The following is a 13,809-nucleotide window of genomic DNA, read 5'->3' as shown; positions in this document are numbered from 1 at the left end:
CTGTTGCAGCTTCCCCCCCCCCTGGGCTTTTGGGAACTTGAAAGGGGTTGGGAGTGGTTAATGTAAGAGCAGAGAAGGTGGTTCATAGGCTGTATTAACGTCCATTTCCCTGTACGTACCCGGATCAGTCCAGACTCCTGGGTTTATGCACTCCTGCCAGCAGATGGAGACAGAGACATTTTTACTGATATTGCTCCATAATCCCTGGTGCCATCTGCAGTTCCTCAGTTTTTCTGTCTCCAGCAGATGGTGGTTAGTGCAAAACCTGCAGCTCTGCAGCTTGGAGAGTTCTTTAATTTTTGTGAGCCTTCCTCCCAGGAGTTTTTGGGCCCTGGTGGATCCTACCCTGTTTGGTCAAGGTGGACGAACTGGAGGTCGGGGACCTTTTTGCATGCTCGCTGGTGGTCCAGATCTCTCCCCTGCCCGAGGCTGCTCAGGTGGCTGTGGGCTCGGGGCAGCTGGTTCTCTTTTACTCAGCTTGCCTCTCCTTTTTAAAATTGGCTGATCTTGTGCTGGACATCTCTGTTTTCCATCCTGAGGGGAGGTTGCCAGTTTTGTTTAAAGTTATTAAAAAAAAAAAAATAAAGAAAGAAAGAAACAGTAAAGGAAGCCCAGGTCTGAGGTAAGACATGGATGATTTGAGGTCTCTGGCTGACGCTCTCTCTCCCCTCTGGTTGTTGGGAGTAGTGGGAGAAGGGTTTCTTTCACCTCTACTGCTCGTTGCTGCTTTTTGGGCTTGGCAGGGGGGCATTTTCCCGCTGAGTAGACTATGGTGCGTGGTTTGGTGTGCCCATGCGTCTGAGCTGCCTAGGGATATGCATATTGGGGAGAGAGGGACCGTCGGAGCCCCTGGCAGCCGAGAAATGGAGGAAGCAGGGTGCAGGCTCTCCTGTAGTGGCTGTTCCTGCGTGCCAGAGGTTGGTGTGCGTTGGGCCCTCGGCCTTCATTGGCATGGGAATGGCGGCCTTTTTTGGATGCTCATGCAGTGCTGACCGTGATGATGGAATAGAAGGGGGATTTTCTTCAGAGATTTTCTCCATCTGCCTGAGATCCATGGAGGGGCAGGGGGTGTAAATGAAGGGGCTGGTTCAAATCTGCCTATGTCTGGGTTCTCTAGGGTTAAGTTCACAGTGGCTCCTCACCCTTTCTCGGCTGATTTTTGTTCTGCTTCTTCATGAAGCTTATTTGGCTTAGCAGGCAGGGCTGGGGACCTAGTCTCAGCCTCCAGTGCATCTAGGCTTGGCTTATAGGCCTGAGCAGTCCCGAGGTAAGAGGCCTTCCTTGGTGCAGCATTTGCTGGGTCCTGTTCAGGCTGGTAAGGACTCAGATGACTCGGTTGAGTTGCAGAGAATGCCTGGGGCTCCGGGGTAGTGGTGACACTGCACCAGGGTGTTGATCTGGACGCATCTGGCACGGTTCCGGGGGATGATCCTGAGGATGCTCCGATTTCTGAGGGGAATGACCCTAAGGTATTCCACTTGTTCTGGAGGGAGGAATTTGGCCCATTGATTCCTCAGGGTCTAGAGGAGCTTGGGCTGAAAGTTCCATAGGAAGACTCAGACATGGAAGGAGCAGATCTGGTCCTGGATGGGCTTAAGGGTCCCCCGAGGGCCTTTCCCTATCATAAGTCTGTGAAGAAGATGGTGGATTGTGAGTGGGGGGGGCTCCCAACTCTGGCTTGAGAGTGGGGAGGGCAATGGCGAAGCTTTATCCTTTGCCTGAACAGATGCTGGAGCTATTTTTCCCTTCCAAAAGTGGATGTTGCGGTCTTGGCGATAACAAAGAAGATGCTATCCCGGTCGCGGGTTCCACGGCTTTGAAGGATGTTCAGGATCAGAAGCTGGAGACTCACCTCAAGAGGATTTTTGAGTTTGTGGGCGGCCATCTGCTCCAGCTGTATTTATTTCATTTATTTTTATTTCAAAACTCTTCTATACCGTCGTTGTTAGGTAACCATCACAACGGTTTACATGGAGGCACGATAAAGTAAATTCCCTGTACGTACCTGGATCAGTCCAGACAGTGGGTTATGTCCCCAATCCAGCAGATGGAGTCAGCACAAGCTTTGAGGGGGCGTATCCATATATACTACTACCCCCTCTGCAGGAGTTCAGTATCTTCTGACTCCAGCAGATGCGAGTAGGGAAATCAGGCTTCCCCTCCTTTTCCTTTTTCTTCACTTTCTTGCTTGATTATGGCTTGTTGTTGTCTTTTTCTGTGGATCAAGTTTGTATCAAGTTTGTATTAAGTTTAAAAAAAAGTAAGGCAGAGTTCTTTCAACTTCTGGGGAGTGACTTATCTTCCTTGTCTCTTCTCTGCGGCCTTGCTGTTTATTTCTCGTTGCAGCCAGGGGTAAGTTTGTTTTTCCTTTGTAGTTTTTTCCTTCACAGCTCAGCCCCCGGTGCCCGCGAAAGCCGGTGGAGCCGGCCTCTTCGCTCTTTACTCCCTCACCCGCGGCCATTTTACAGCTCCTCATGGGCTGCTGAGCCATTTAGGGAAAGATGTCTGGGGCGGGTCGTGTGGCCGGGAAGGCCCCCCCCCCCCCCCCCTCGGCACCCTCCTCTATTTTCGGACAGCGGGCAGTGCGGGCCGACTGGGCCCCCCCCCGCAGCGGCGCTTTTGTGCGCGTGGCCCCCCCCCCCCGTGGCTTTTTCTTTTCTCCTACAGCGATCCCGATGCCGCGGCCATCCCGCTGTGCGGCCTGCGGAGACCCGGGGTCCCGGATTTCCCGGGAGGGCATCTGTGCACGATGCCTTCCCGGGGGGAAGGTACCTCACAGTCCCTGACTGATTTCTCTTTTTTGCCCGGGCGGTGCGGGCCGGCCACTCCGCCATTTTTGGCGGGAACGGCGGCCATTTTACATTCTGAGCGCCCTGAGGCGCAGGCCACGAGGGGGAACGGATCCCTGGAGGCCATGAGGGAGAACGGATCCCTGGAGGACTCTACCAGCGGGGGTGTTCCCCCGATTTTGGTGCAGGAACCAAGCACCCAGAGCCAGGGAGCAGGAACCACGCCGCCCCCGAAGCGCACCCGAGCAGGCCGGGGTTCTCTCCGGAGTTTATCCTGCTCATGCATACCGCTTATCTGCAGGGGCTGGAAGCACCTGTGGGACCCCCCCCTCCTAAGATCCCTCGGATGTCACCCTCGACGCCGGCCCCCCCCCCGACCCTCCGGGAGTGGGGGCCTCCCGCCTTCCTACCCGGGTCCGATCCACGCCCGCGGCAGTGGGGGTGGTGCCAGACCCAGTGGGACATGGACTTGACCTCCCGGACGGGGGACAAGGGGACGGCACGCAGGAGGGGGATGATCCGCGTACCCTACGCCTCTTCTAGAGGGAAGAGCTGGACGACCTCATCCCGCAGATCATCCAAGAATTAGATTTGGACCCGCCACCAGACTCGCCTGCCCCAGTAGCTCCCGCTGTCGTCACTTCTTCAAGGAAGGGAGATCCTGTCCTGGCGGCACTCCGGCCGAGGGCTCGGGCTTTTCCCATTCATGACTCGTTTTTACAACTTCTCACCAGGGACACCCCGGAGGCCTCCCTGAAGAGCAGCCGGGCTATGGAAAAGCTGTACCCGCTCCCCTAAGATTTCTGGACCTCATCAAGGTCCCAAAGGTGGACTCCGCAGTGTCGGCGGTCACAAAGAGGACGACTATCCCAGTGACGGGAGGTGCGGCGTTGCGGGGGACACAGGATCGTAAGTTGGAAGTTTTCCTTAAGCGGGTTTTCGAGGTCTCACTCCTCACGTCTCAGAACCTGCCGTCCGATGTGGCTGCCCAGGCAGATCGGCTAGAAGCCGCAGTGGCGTATGGGGCGGACGCCTCGTACGACCTTTTTCGGGTCCTCGCAAGATCCATGGTTTCGGTAGTGGCAGCACGACGACTACTGTGGCTACGCAATTGGGCGGCTGATACGTCCTCTAAGTCGAGTCTGGGCTCTCTTCCCTTCAGGGGCAAGTTCCTCTTCGGGGAGGATTTGGACCAGATCATCAAGCCCCTGGGGGAGAACGCTGTTCATCGGCTGCCGGAGGATAGGTTTCGACCAACCAGAGCATTTTCTTCTTCTCGGGCCAGAGCACAACGGCGCTACAGGGGGTACAGACAGGCGGGCTCCCGGTCATCCGCCCCCAGGTCTCAGCCCTGGTCGCGCTCCTTTCGCGGGCGTCGGCCCGCACGCACTACTCCCGGAACAGGGAACCCTTATACCAAGTCTTCACAATGATGCCAGTCTCGCCCACTCCCCTGTCCCCAGGATTGGGGACCGACTAACGTATTTCTACGCGGAATGGGCACGGATCACCTCGGACCAGTGGGTCCTGGATACCATAACACAGCTACGCATTGGAATTTGTCCGCCCCCCGCAGGGAAGGTTCATCTTTTCCCCTGTGGCTCGGACCTCAAGAAAGGAGCGGTGCAGCTGACTCTGGACAGACTCCGGGAGATAGGCGATATTGCGCCCATGCCCTTCGGAGAGGTGGGCTCGGGCCACTATTCCATCTATTTCGTCGTACCAAAGAAGGACTGTTCCTTCCGGCCTATCCTAGACCTCAAGGAAGTCAACAAATCCCTTCGAGTTGTTCGGTTCCACATGGAAACGCTCCGGTCAGTGATGGCGGCGGTGCATCGGGGGGAGTTCCTCTCCTCCCTGGACTTAACGGAGGCCTACCTGCACATTCCCATCCACCCGGACCACCACCGTTTCCTTCGTTTCAAAATTCTGGACCAGCATTTTCAGTTCACGGCTCTCCCGTTCGGATTGGCGACGGCGCCGCGCACCTTCACCAAGATCATGGTAGTCGTGGCGGCAGCTCTCCGGAAGGAGGGCATCCTGGTTCATCCTTATCTGGACGATTGGCTCCTCCGGGCGAAGTCATTCGATCATGGACGCTCAGCGGTGACTCGAGTAGTACGGTTTCTACATTCCCTGGGATGGGTAGTGAACTTCTCCAAGAGCTCCCTCATGCCCTCGCAACGCTTGGGTTTTTTTTTTGGGGGCGACCTTCGACACCCTACTGGGCAAAGTTTTTCTGTGCCAGGACATCTGTATTTTAAGTAATATTGGTGATTCGAATTTAATGTAATGATATATTTTAAGGTTAAAAACAAATTATTTGCTTGGTGCGACCTTTTTACTCAGCTGTAATTCTCCTTCTCTTTGTCTTTACAAAAAGCTTGTTTATAGAGCCATGTTTTCAAGTTGGTTCTGAATATTTTAAAATCTCTCTGTAGTCTCAACTCGAGTGGCATGGTGTTCCATAGCACAGGACCAGCCAGTGACAGTGCTCTCTCTTTCACATGAGTAAGGCGTGCTGATTTAACAGAGGGGACAGTTAGTAGAGCCTTATTAGCAGATCTCAGGTTTCTGTTTGGGACGTGTGCGCGTAGTGCTGTATTGAGCCAGTCGGCTTTTTCATCGTGGATTAGCTTGTGAATTATACATAATGCTTTGTATTGAATTCTTTGTTCAATTGGAAGCCAGTGTTCCTGTAATGTGGTCACTTCTTTTTTTGCCAGTCAAAATTCTAGCAGTGGAATTTTGCAATATTTGCAGTGGCCTAATCGTTGATTGTGGTAGCCCTAGTAGCAATGCTTCATGCAAAGAGCTTGCCTGCGCTGGGTACAGTAATTTCAGGAGGGGTAGGCAAAAGCTAGTGATGAGGTTGGTAAAGCTGAGCGCTTAGAGACGGTGGCATAAGTGGCGGAAACCTTGTATGACTTGGTGAGAACTTAGTCTTACATTATGGGATCCATAGTGTCAGCCAGGTGGTTATTGTGGCTGCGTAACTGGATGGTGGATGTATCGTCTAAGTCCCAGTTGGGTTCTTTGCTCTTTAAGGGATGCCTTTTGTTTGGAGAGTATCTGGAGCACTTGATGAAAGATCTGGGAGAGAATAAGGTGCACAAGTTGCCGGAGGACAAGCCTAAGGGCAAGTGATTTTTTTTTTTTCAGTTTTGGTTGCATTTTCATGATGTTAGGAGTTCTCGTCTTGAGAGGGGAGCCTCAGCTTCACAGAAGCATTTCTCTCCCCGAGGTCAGTCTTGGGGGCAGTCCTTTCGAGAAGGCTGGAGGCCCTTCAGAGCCTCCACATGGGGTGGAGCTATAGGGGCCAAATCCTCGTAATGAGGCAAGGCCGGTCCACTCCACCGTTCCTTTTATAGGGGGCCAGTTAGCACAGTTTTACAGGAAGTGGGCCATGATAACTCCGGATCAATGGGTCCTCAGTGTAGTAAAAGATGGTTATGTGTTAGAATTTGCTTGACCTGTTCGCGACTTGTTTCTCGTCTCCCCTTGCAGGTCGTTGGAAAAACAACGGGTGGTGCAGGAGACATTAGAAGGTTGCGGATGTTAGGGTCAGTGATTCCAGTTCACCAGGGCAAGCGAAGCAAGGGAAGGTATTCCATTTACTTCGTCGTTTTAAAGAAGGAAGGCACTTTCCGCCCAGTTCTGGATCTAAAAAAGATAAACATGGCGCTGAAGGTCTCAAGGTTCCGGATGGAAACCCTGAGGTCAGTGATTAAGGGAGTGCGCAAGGAAGAATTTCTGGCTTCCTTGGATCTGACGGAGGCATACCTCCACATTCCCATTCGTCTGGATCATCAGAGGTTTCTGCGGTTTATAGTGCTGAGACAGCATTTCCAGTTTCAGGCTCTTCCTTTCAGGTTGGCCACAGCTCTCCACGCATTCACCAAGGTAATGGTGGTGGTTGCGGCGGCATTACAGCGAGAGGGAATGCTGGTGCACCCTTACCTGGACGATTGGCTCATCAGGGTGAAGTCGGAGGATGTTTGTCGCCATTCAGTTTGCAAGGTGATAGAAGTGTGATAGAAGTTATCCAAGATTATAAACTGCCTTATTTATATGTTTAAAGTTTAAGCCTAGTTAGTTGGTTTGCTTATTTACTTAGATCAAGCGTTCTGATCTGTTACATGTAAACTGCCATCCGGCAGTAGTTATTACTGTTATCTGTGAACCGGAGTGATATGTATTGTATACAGGAACTCCCGGTATATAAAAACCATAAATAAATAAATAAGTGTTGGAATCGCTAGGCTGGGTGGTGAATTTAGCGAAGAGCCACCTGGTTCCATCTCTGACCCTCGAATATTTGGGAGCTTGATTCGACATGCGGATAGGCAAGGTATTTCTTACGGAAGAGCATGTTTGCAAGTTGCAGAATCAGGTCCGACATTTGGAGTTACCGGTACCCAGAGTTCTGGGATTACTTGCAAGTTCTGAGTTCCATGGCTTCGATGCTGGAGTTGGTGCCTTGGGCCTTGGCGCACATGAGACTACTCGGTGAACTCTGGAGCAGTGGAATCCTCTTTCGGAGGAGTTTCATCTTCCTTTACCCCCTCAAGGGTTCTGCATGGGTCAGTTTGTCTTGGTGGTTGCTGAAATCCCATCTGGTTCGGGATGTCGATCTGGAGGTCCCGGATTGGGTGATTATTGCTACCGATGCCAGTCTGTCTGGATGGGGAACAGTTTGTCAGTAGCGGTCGGCGCAGAGCAGGTGGTCCATCAAGGAAGTGTCTTGGTCTATCAGTCTGTTGGAGACCAGGGCAGTGCGCTTAGCATTACTTGCATTTCTGCCATTGATACGAGGTCGATCGGTGAGGGCATTGTCGGATAATGCAACGGCATAGCCTACTTCATTCAGCAGGGAAGAGCCAAGAGTTGTGCGGTGACCTAGGAGGTTCAGGAGCTGATCCTTTGGGCGGAGCAACACTTGGAGCTGATAGTGGCGTCACACATTGCAGGCGTCAAAAACGTCCCAGTAGATTTGCTAAGTTGCAGTTTTCTAGATCCGGGGGAGTGGGAGTTGTCCAAGACAGCGATGCAGCTCATCCGAGAAAGGTGGGGCTGTCCCCATGTGGATGTAATGGCGACTCGTCTCAGTGTGAAGGCGGTGCGATTTTACATCCGAAGAAGAGATTTCGGGGCCAAGGGAGTCCACGCTCTGGTGCAACCCTGGCCTCGGGAAGTTCTGCTTTATGTGTTCCTTCCTTGGTCTCTGGTAGGCAAGATGTTGTGTCGGATAGAGAGAGACCCGAGCAAAGTGGTGTTGGTATCCCCGGAATGGCCACATCGGCTGTGGTTTGCGGATCCGGTCAACTTGGCAGTGGACGGGCTCCCAGATGCTCCTCTCTGTCATTACGATATAATTTGTACCCCGGTATAGCACTGTCCCGTTGGTTGTCCTCCTTCCACCATGTCTCTGAGATGCCAATTAAGTCTATGTCATCATTCACTGCTATACATTCTAATTCTCCCATCTTACTTCTTAGACTTCTGGCATTAGCATACAAACATTTCAAAGTGTGTTTTTTGTTTGTATTTTCATTCTGCTTTCTAATTGATAGGGATAAATTGGAATCTTTTAGCTCAGGTGAGTTTTTAATTACAGGCACTTGGATTACTTTTCTTATTAATGGAACCTCTCTGTTGGGATGCCCTAACTCTAATGTGTCATTAGTATCCTTTGACGATACCTCCCTCCGAACCACGCGCTGCTGGTTCTAGGGGAAAGCCGACAGTCGCTCAGTAAGTCAGTGTTTGATCCCTCAGGTAGAGATTTTTTTAATTTAATTTTTTGTTTTAAGTAAAACCAAAGATGATTTTGATACAGTCCCTGGATGGGTTGATGTCCCTTTAGAAGAATTTCATCTTTATACAAAGGTTCTCACACCTGCATCTGTGGGCAGCCATGCACCTGCTGACAAAGACCTGGATGTATTTTGGAAGTGTTTAGCTGCTCATGTCCTGTAACCAGTTGAGATGTTAATTTCAATCAGGAGCATGACAGACTCTGCTGATGCTGAGCACAGCTTCAACATTCACTGTGAGGGAGTGTACAAGAAACTCCCTCAGAACACCTTAAGGGACTGACCACAGCTATCTGGCCCGGTCCTCCTTAAAGGACCAGCCCCAGAAGGGATTCTGGGTGAAGGGAAGCCCTCCCTCACTATATTATAAGGAGTCAGGGCCCAGAAGGATTAGAGAGGCCCTGGGGAGCAGGTGGGAACCGGTCAGTGCGAAGACCTGCTATGTGTAATGTTTGAGTGCTACCAGAACTGTAAGGTGAGCTGTATTTTCTGTTTTGCTTTTCTCGGGAAATAAAATTGCACTTAAGGAAACAGCCAGAGTCTGCCTCCTTATTCTTCCTGGCTGTTTACCAATCCACTATCACACTCATTTACTGAAAGCTGATGAGGATTTTCTCAAGGAAATCTAAAAAAAGAGAGCTGAATTGTGTTTCAGTTCCAAACAAAAGTGACGTTTCACAGTTACAAGTTTGAAACTAAGGAGGGGAATTTTCAAACAGCCTGCATCGGCTGATCTTTGCAGGTACTTTAGATCTAAAGACTTTAGGCAGAATTTTCACGGCGGATTCATGCATGTGTGCTGCACTGGCTCCACGCACCCCTCCAACATAGTGACACCTGCATTTTGCATGTGGATTTATGCACAGAAGTGCCTTAGAAAATGACCCCCATATGTCTACTTGATAAAAGGTTGACTTTTGTACCTGGTAAATTTTGTATATGTTGTAAATGAGATTTTTGCATCGCAGGAAGCGTGAAATTTTTATGCAGAATTACGCGGATTTGCCGCAGGAGTTTTAAAAACCTGCCGCAGAGTTTACTAGCTCCTGCCGTAGAATCTTGTAAAACCTGCCGCAGTAAACGGGGGGTCTTGGTCATAGGCAAGAAACTGACTGAGTAGGAGGCTGGTTTGAAGCGCACACACAAGCTGCAGGTGACAGAGCAGGGGTGGAGTCGGAGGCGTCAGTTATCCACGTGATGCTGCAGGGATACGGAAATGGGATGCCATCGCATACAGCTCAATAGGAAAAAAAAAACCCCAACCCTTTGCTGAAGATCCTCAAAGATAGCGTTGGCTGAGATATTCCCACCGGTGTCCAAGAGGTGGAGCCTGCGTACCGACTGTTGAAGCTCACGTTAAAATGTCGTCGTCCCCCCCTAAGATCATCCAGTTTCTGAAATTCTCTGTTTTGTTTTTTTTCTCTCTTAGGGAAAGCCTGGAGCGTCTGTGCATCTTTAAGAAGATTGAAAGGAGACCCATGCCTTGGCCTTCTCTACTAACCATAGGCTCAAATCTGTCCATCAGGATTGTGGGCTACAAGGCAGTAAGTCAATAACAATAATAAGTTACTGTGTTTTGTCCTTTCTTTGAATGAACCAAACAAAAAAACCTGAGAGGGGCCTGGCTCCCTATCCTGACTCAATTGACAAACACAGGAAGGCAAATCGCAGTCGGCTCTGGAAAACAGGCAAAGCTGCAGTTATATTAAGTGGCCCATAGCAGGGCACACAGAAAACAGAGAATGGGCAGAGTCCGAGTCAGCTTTCCGATGGAGAAATCAGGGAGAGGGTTTTTCTCCATCCCTCGGCCAGAGGGGAGAGCAGTTAGGATGACCCAGTCCTTACCAAATCCCCTCTCTCTTTTCTTGGACCGGAGGTCACGGAGGAGAACGTGAAGAAGACCTGGACAGTGGTGGATGCCAAGACCGAGAAGAAAGATGATGTTCACAAGGAAACGGTTTATTGCTTGAACGATGACAATGAAACGGAGGTCCCAAAAGATGACACCATTCAAGGTAGGACTGCCGGCTTCTGCTGCCTGGCGAATGTGACGAGACGAGGGCTCCGAGAGACGCGGGTAAGCTTGGGCGGGCTTTAGCCATCGAGGGCCGACTTTTCCCTCTGGTTCTTCCCCTTACCAGAGTTCAGGGTTTTCAGGCTGCGGTATGAATAAAGACAAGCAGCATAACTTGGAAAGAGAACGCTGCTGAAGCAGAGTTAGCTTTACTTCCATCTGTCGAGTCTTAACATATTTTGAGTTTGTTGATCTTTGAAAAATAAAATGGCTCTCCAGCTTGCTAGCATATCTGGCTGATTTCATCTTACAGTTAGTATTTTTCTTTTGCTTCTCCAGTTCAGCTTGTTTTTCCTTTATCAATTGCTGCTTTATTTCTTGTCTGTCGCTTACCCTCCTCCTACATGATATTGGGACTCTGACGTTTTCAGCATTGAAAATAGTAATTTTTAAAAAAAAACCTTCCTTTCCAAATAATGCTCAAGGCAGCTTACAGCAGTATTAGTAATTCAGGTGCAGTAAGTCCCTGTCCCAAAGAGTTTACAATCTGAGGGATACTTGAGGCAACAGGAGCTAGTGACTTGCCCATGGTCACCAGGAATGTCGGGGGGAGGGGGGAATGGGATTTGAACCCTAGTTTTCCAGCTTCTCAGCCCATTGCTCAAACTAGTAGACCACTCTTACTGAAGGCAGAAAAAGACCCCTGCTATTCGTTTTGTCCACACTAAGGACACATCGCGGCTGTCAGCCACGGAGCATGCCCACCTGCAAGATTTCTTCTGATCCAGGGAAGTCTGTTTTGAGGTCTCCTCCTTGTACGCCACCATCTTGGGTGGAAAAGCCCAGTTCCCTGCAGCAGCCACCTTTTCCATACTTGACCACAAGGCTCTGTGATTATCTAAATAGCCAGCAATACTAATGTGGCTGTTGCCCAAATATTCAACCTCCTAGAGAGAGCCTGTATTTCCATTAGCACTTCTAGTTATTACAGAACTAGCATCCTGCTAGGAAGACCCAGTAGAGAGCCCATTCTGCCACTGCAGCCTGCCAGGCAAACCTGATCATGTGCTAGACTGTGTTTCCACTATGACTTGTAATGTTTCGTATTAACTGCTTTGCCATTCATTGTTAAGTCAAGCAACCCAAAAAGTGTAAGAATAATACCAATCAAAAACAATAAACAATCTCACTTAATATAAAGATGTGTGAAGAAAATAATAATACATTTTTAAAGGGAAAGAATGACCATCATATTGCGCTGTGTGAACACCACAGTCAGCTGATCAATAAAATGCAGGGAGAAGAATAATGAACGCTAAGACCACACTTTTCTCCCGAGACATCTAAAGCAGTGTCTGTACTGAGCCGGTCTTATGACTGTTTTGGGGCTCTGCTGTTCTCACAGGAGAAGCAGGATGGTAGTCCTCACATATGGGTGACATCACAGGATGGAGCCCAATCACGGAACACTTCTGTCAAAGTTTCCAGAACTTTGACTGGCCCCTACTGGGCATGCCCAGCATGGCACTAAACCTGCAGCCAGCAGGGGTCCCCCTTCAGTCTTCTTTTTTCCACGCAGCAGTGGCCATGCGGTTAAGGAGTTCTACAGAGATTCCTGACAGGAATTTTCCTCACGGAATTACTAAAATTTAATTTACCCCACAGGGGTCCCTCCTTCAACCTTTTTCAAGCCACGGTACTCCAGTAAGTTTCTTACCCGTTTTCCGTTGATTACCATCGAGTTTGGCCCTCGCGGCCTACTGGCCGTCGACCGTACCGCGGCTCAATTTTTTCATGGCCATGGCGTCAGGGTTCCGCTGGTACCCGGACTATAATTGCACCATGTCCATCACAGACCCTCACAAAGTCTGTGTAATGTGTCTCGGAAGTGAGCATGATGATCTAACCTGTACCAAATGTCCCCTTATGACATCAAAAGGTTGCAAGGCTAGAATGGAGAAGATGGAGCTTCTCTTCCGTGCTCAAACCCCGACGCCGTCCATTGCATCGACGTCGTCAGAACCGGCACAGTCAACTTCGTGCCAGCATTGACCTCCAGCCGGTGACCGTCCGGCATCTACGACTTCTCGGCCTTTGACACCCTCTACTCCCCCCTCAGGACCGAGGGGATCGTAGAGATAAACATCGCCACCGGCATCGAAAGTCTTGGACCATCGAGGGAGAGAAATCATCGACCTCGCCATCGTCCGAGCCGCCGTCGAAGAAACCCCGTCCTGAAAAGGCACCAACCTTTTCGGCAATCGGGTCACCGAGGCAACCCTCACCCGACAAGGTATCGGGAGCCGCGACTCCGCCTTTAACGGTGGTCCCTCCGGCTATGCCTCTGCCTCCTTCTTCTGTTCCGGAGCCGGGGCTGCTTGCTCCAGGTCTCCGAGAAGAACTGGACTAGATGGTTCAGGAGGCCATCGACAAGGCGATGCATCTTCTCCAGGTTCCTCCGGCACTGACACCAGTACCGATTGCGGAACTGACCACTGACCCGATTCCAGCAGCTTTGGCACCGCTGCTCTCAAGGATGGAAGTGCTCATGGCCGCTTTTCTACCGATGGACCCCGGGTCACCGATGGCTCCGGTGCCCTCCCCGCTTGTGTTGTCATCGGGAAGAGAAACACCGTTCCGCATCCCTCCTTCGGAAGTTCTGCCAATGCCTCAGCCGTTGATGCCGATGCGTCCATCGATGCCCTCGATGCCTTCATCGGTGCCTCCAATTATTCCTGGTCGAGAATCCCTTGCACTTCCCACCGCACAGGGACTTGTTACAGGAGGTACTGGCCCTTCACGAGGACCCGACTCAATTCTGTCTAATGGTCTGGCCCTTAAGAGGGCTCGCCTGATGAAGCGAGGATATTCTGCGGCGGTAATTGTCACCTTACTCTGCGCTCACAAGTTCTCCATGTCCCTAGCGTATGTGCGGGTCTGGAGGGTATTTGAGACCTGTTGCGAGAAAGTGGTGTCAACCCTCAGGCGGTCAAAGTCCCACTTATTTTGGAAATTTTGCAGGACAGTTTGAATACAGGTTTGGCCCTTAACTCCTTGAAGGTGCAAGTAGCAGCTCTCTCCTGTTTCAAGGGTAAGGTGAATGGGGCCTCCCTGTCGGCCCACCCTGATGTGGCCCATTTTCTGAAGGGAGTGAAGCACCTTCGACCTCCCTTATGCTTACCGGTTCCCT

General features: G+C 50.8%; 1 protein-coding gene across 1 annotated transcript in view; it reads left to right on the top strand.

Annotated features, from left to right (window-relative positions):
* The window catches only part of XRCC5 (X-ray repair cross complementing 5), a 203,631-nt gene that overhangs the window by 58,427 nt on the left and 131,395 nt on the right, over positions 1-13,809 (top strand). The window contains exons 7-8 of the mRNA XM_029605119.1: positions 10,035-10,149; positions 10,482-10,620. Of these exons, the coding sequence (XP_029460979.1) occupies positions 10,035-10,149; positions 10,482-10,620 (254 nt within the window). The remainder of the gene's footprint in view (positions 1-10,034; positions 10,150-10,481; positions 10,621-13,809) is intronic.

Source organism: Rhinatrema bivittatum, chromosome 6, assembly GCF_901001135.1.
Source record: "Rhinatrema bivittatum chromosome 6, aRhiBiv1.1, whole genome shotgun sequence".
NCBI classification, from domain to species: Eukaryota; Metazoa; Chordata; class Amphibia; order Gymnophiona; family Rhinatrematidae; genus Rhinatrema; species Rhinatrema bivittatum.
The sequence above is the reverse complement of the archived record's forward strand: the minus strand, read 5'-3'. Positions and strand labels throughout refer to the sequence as shown.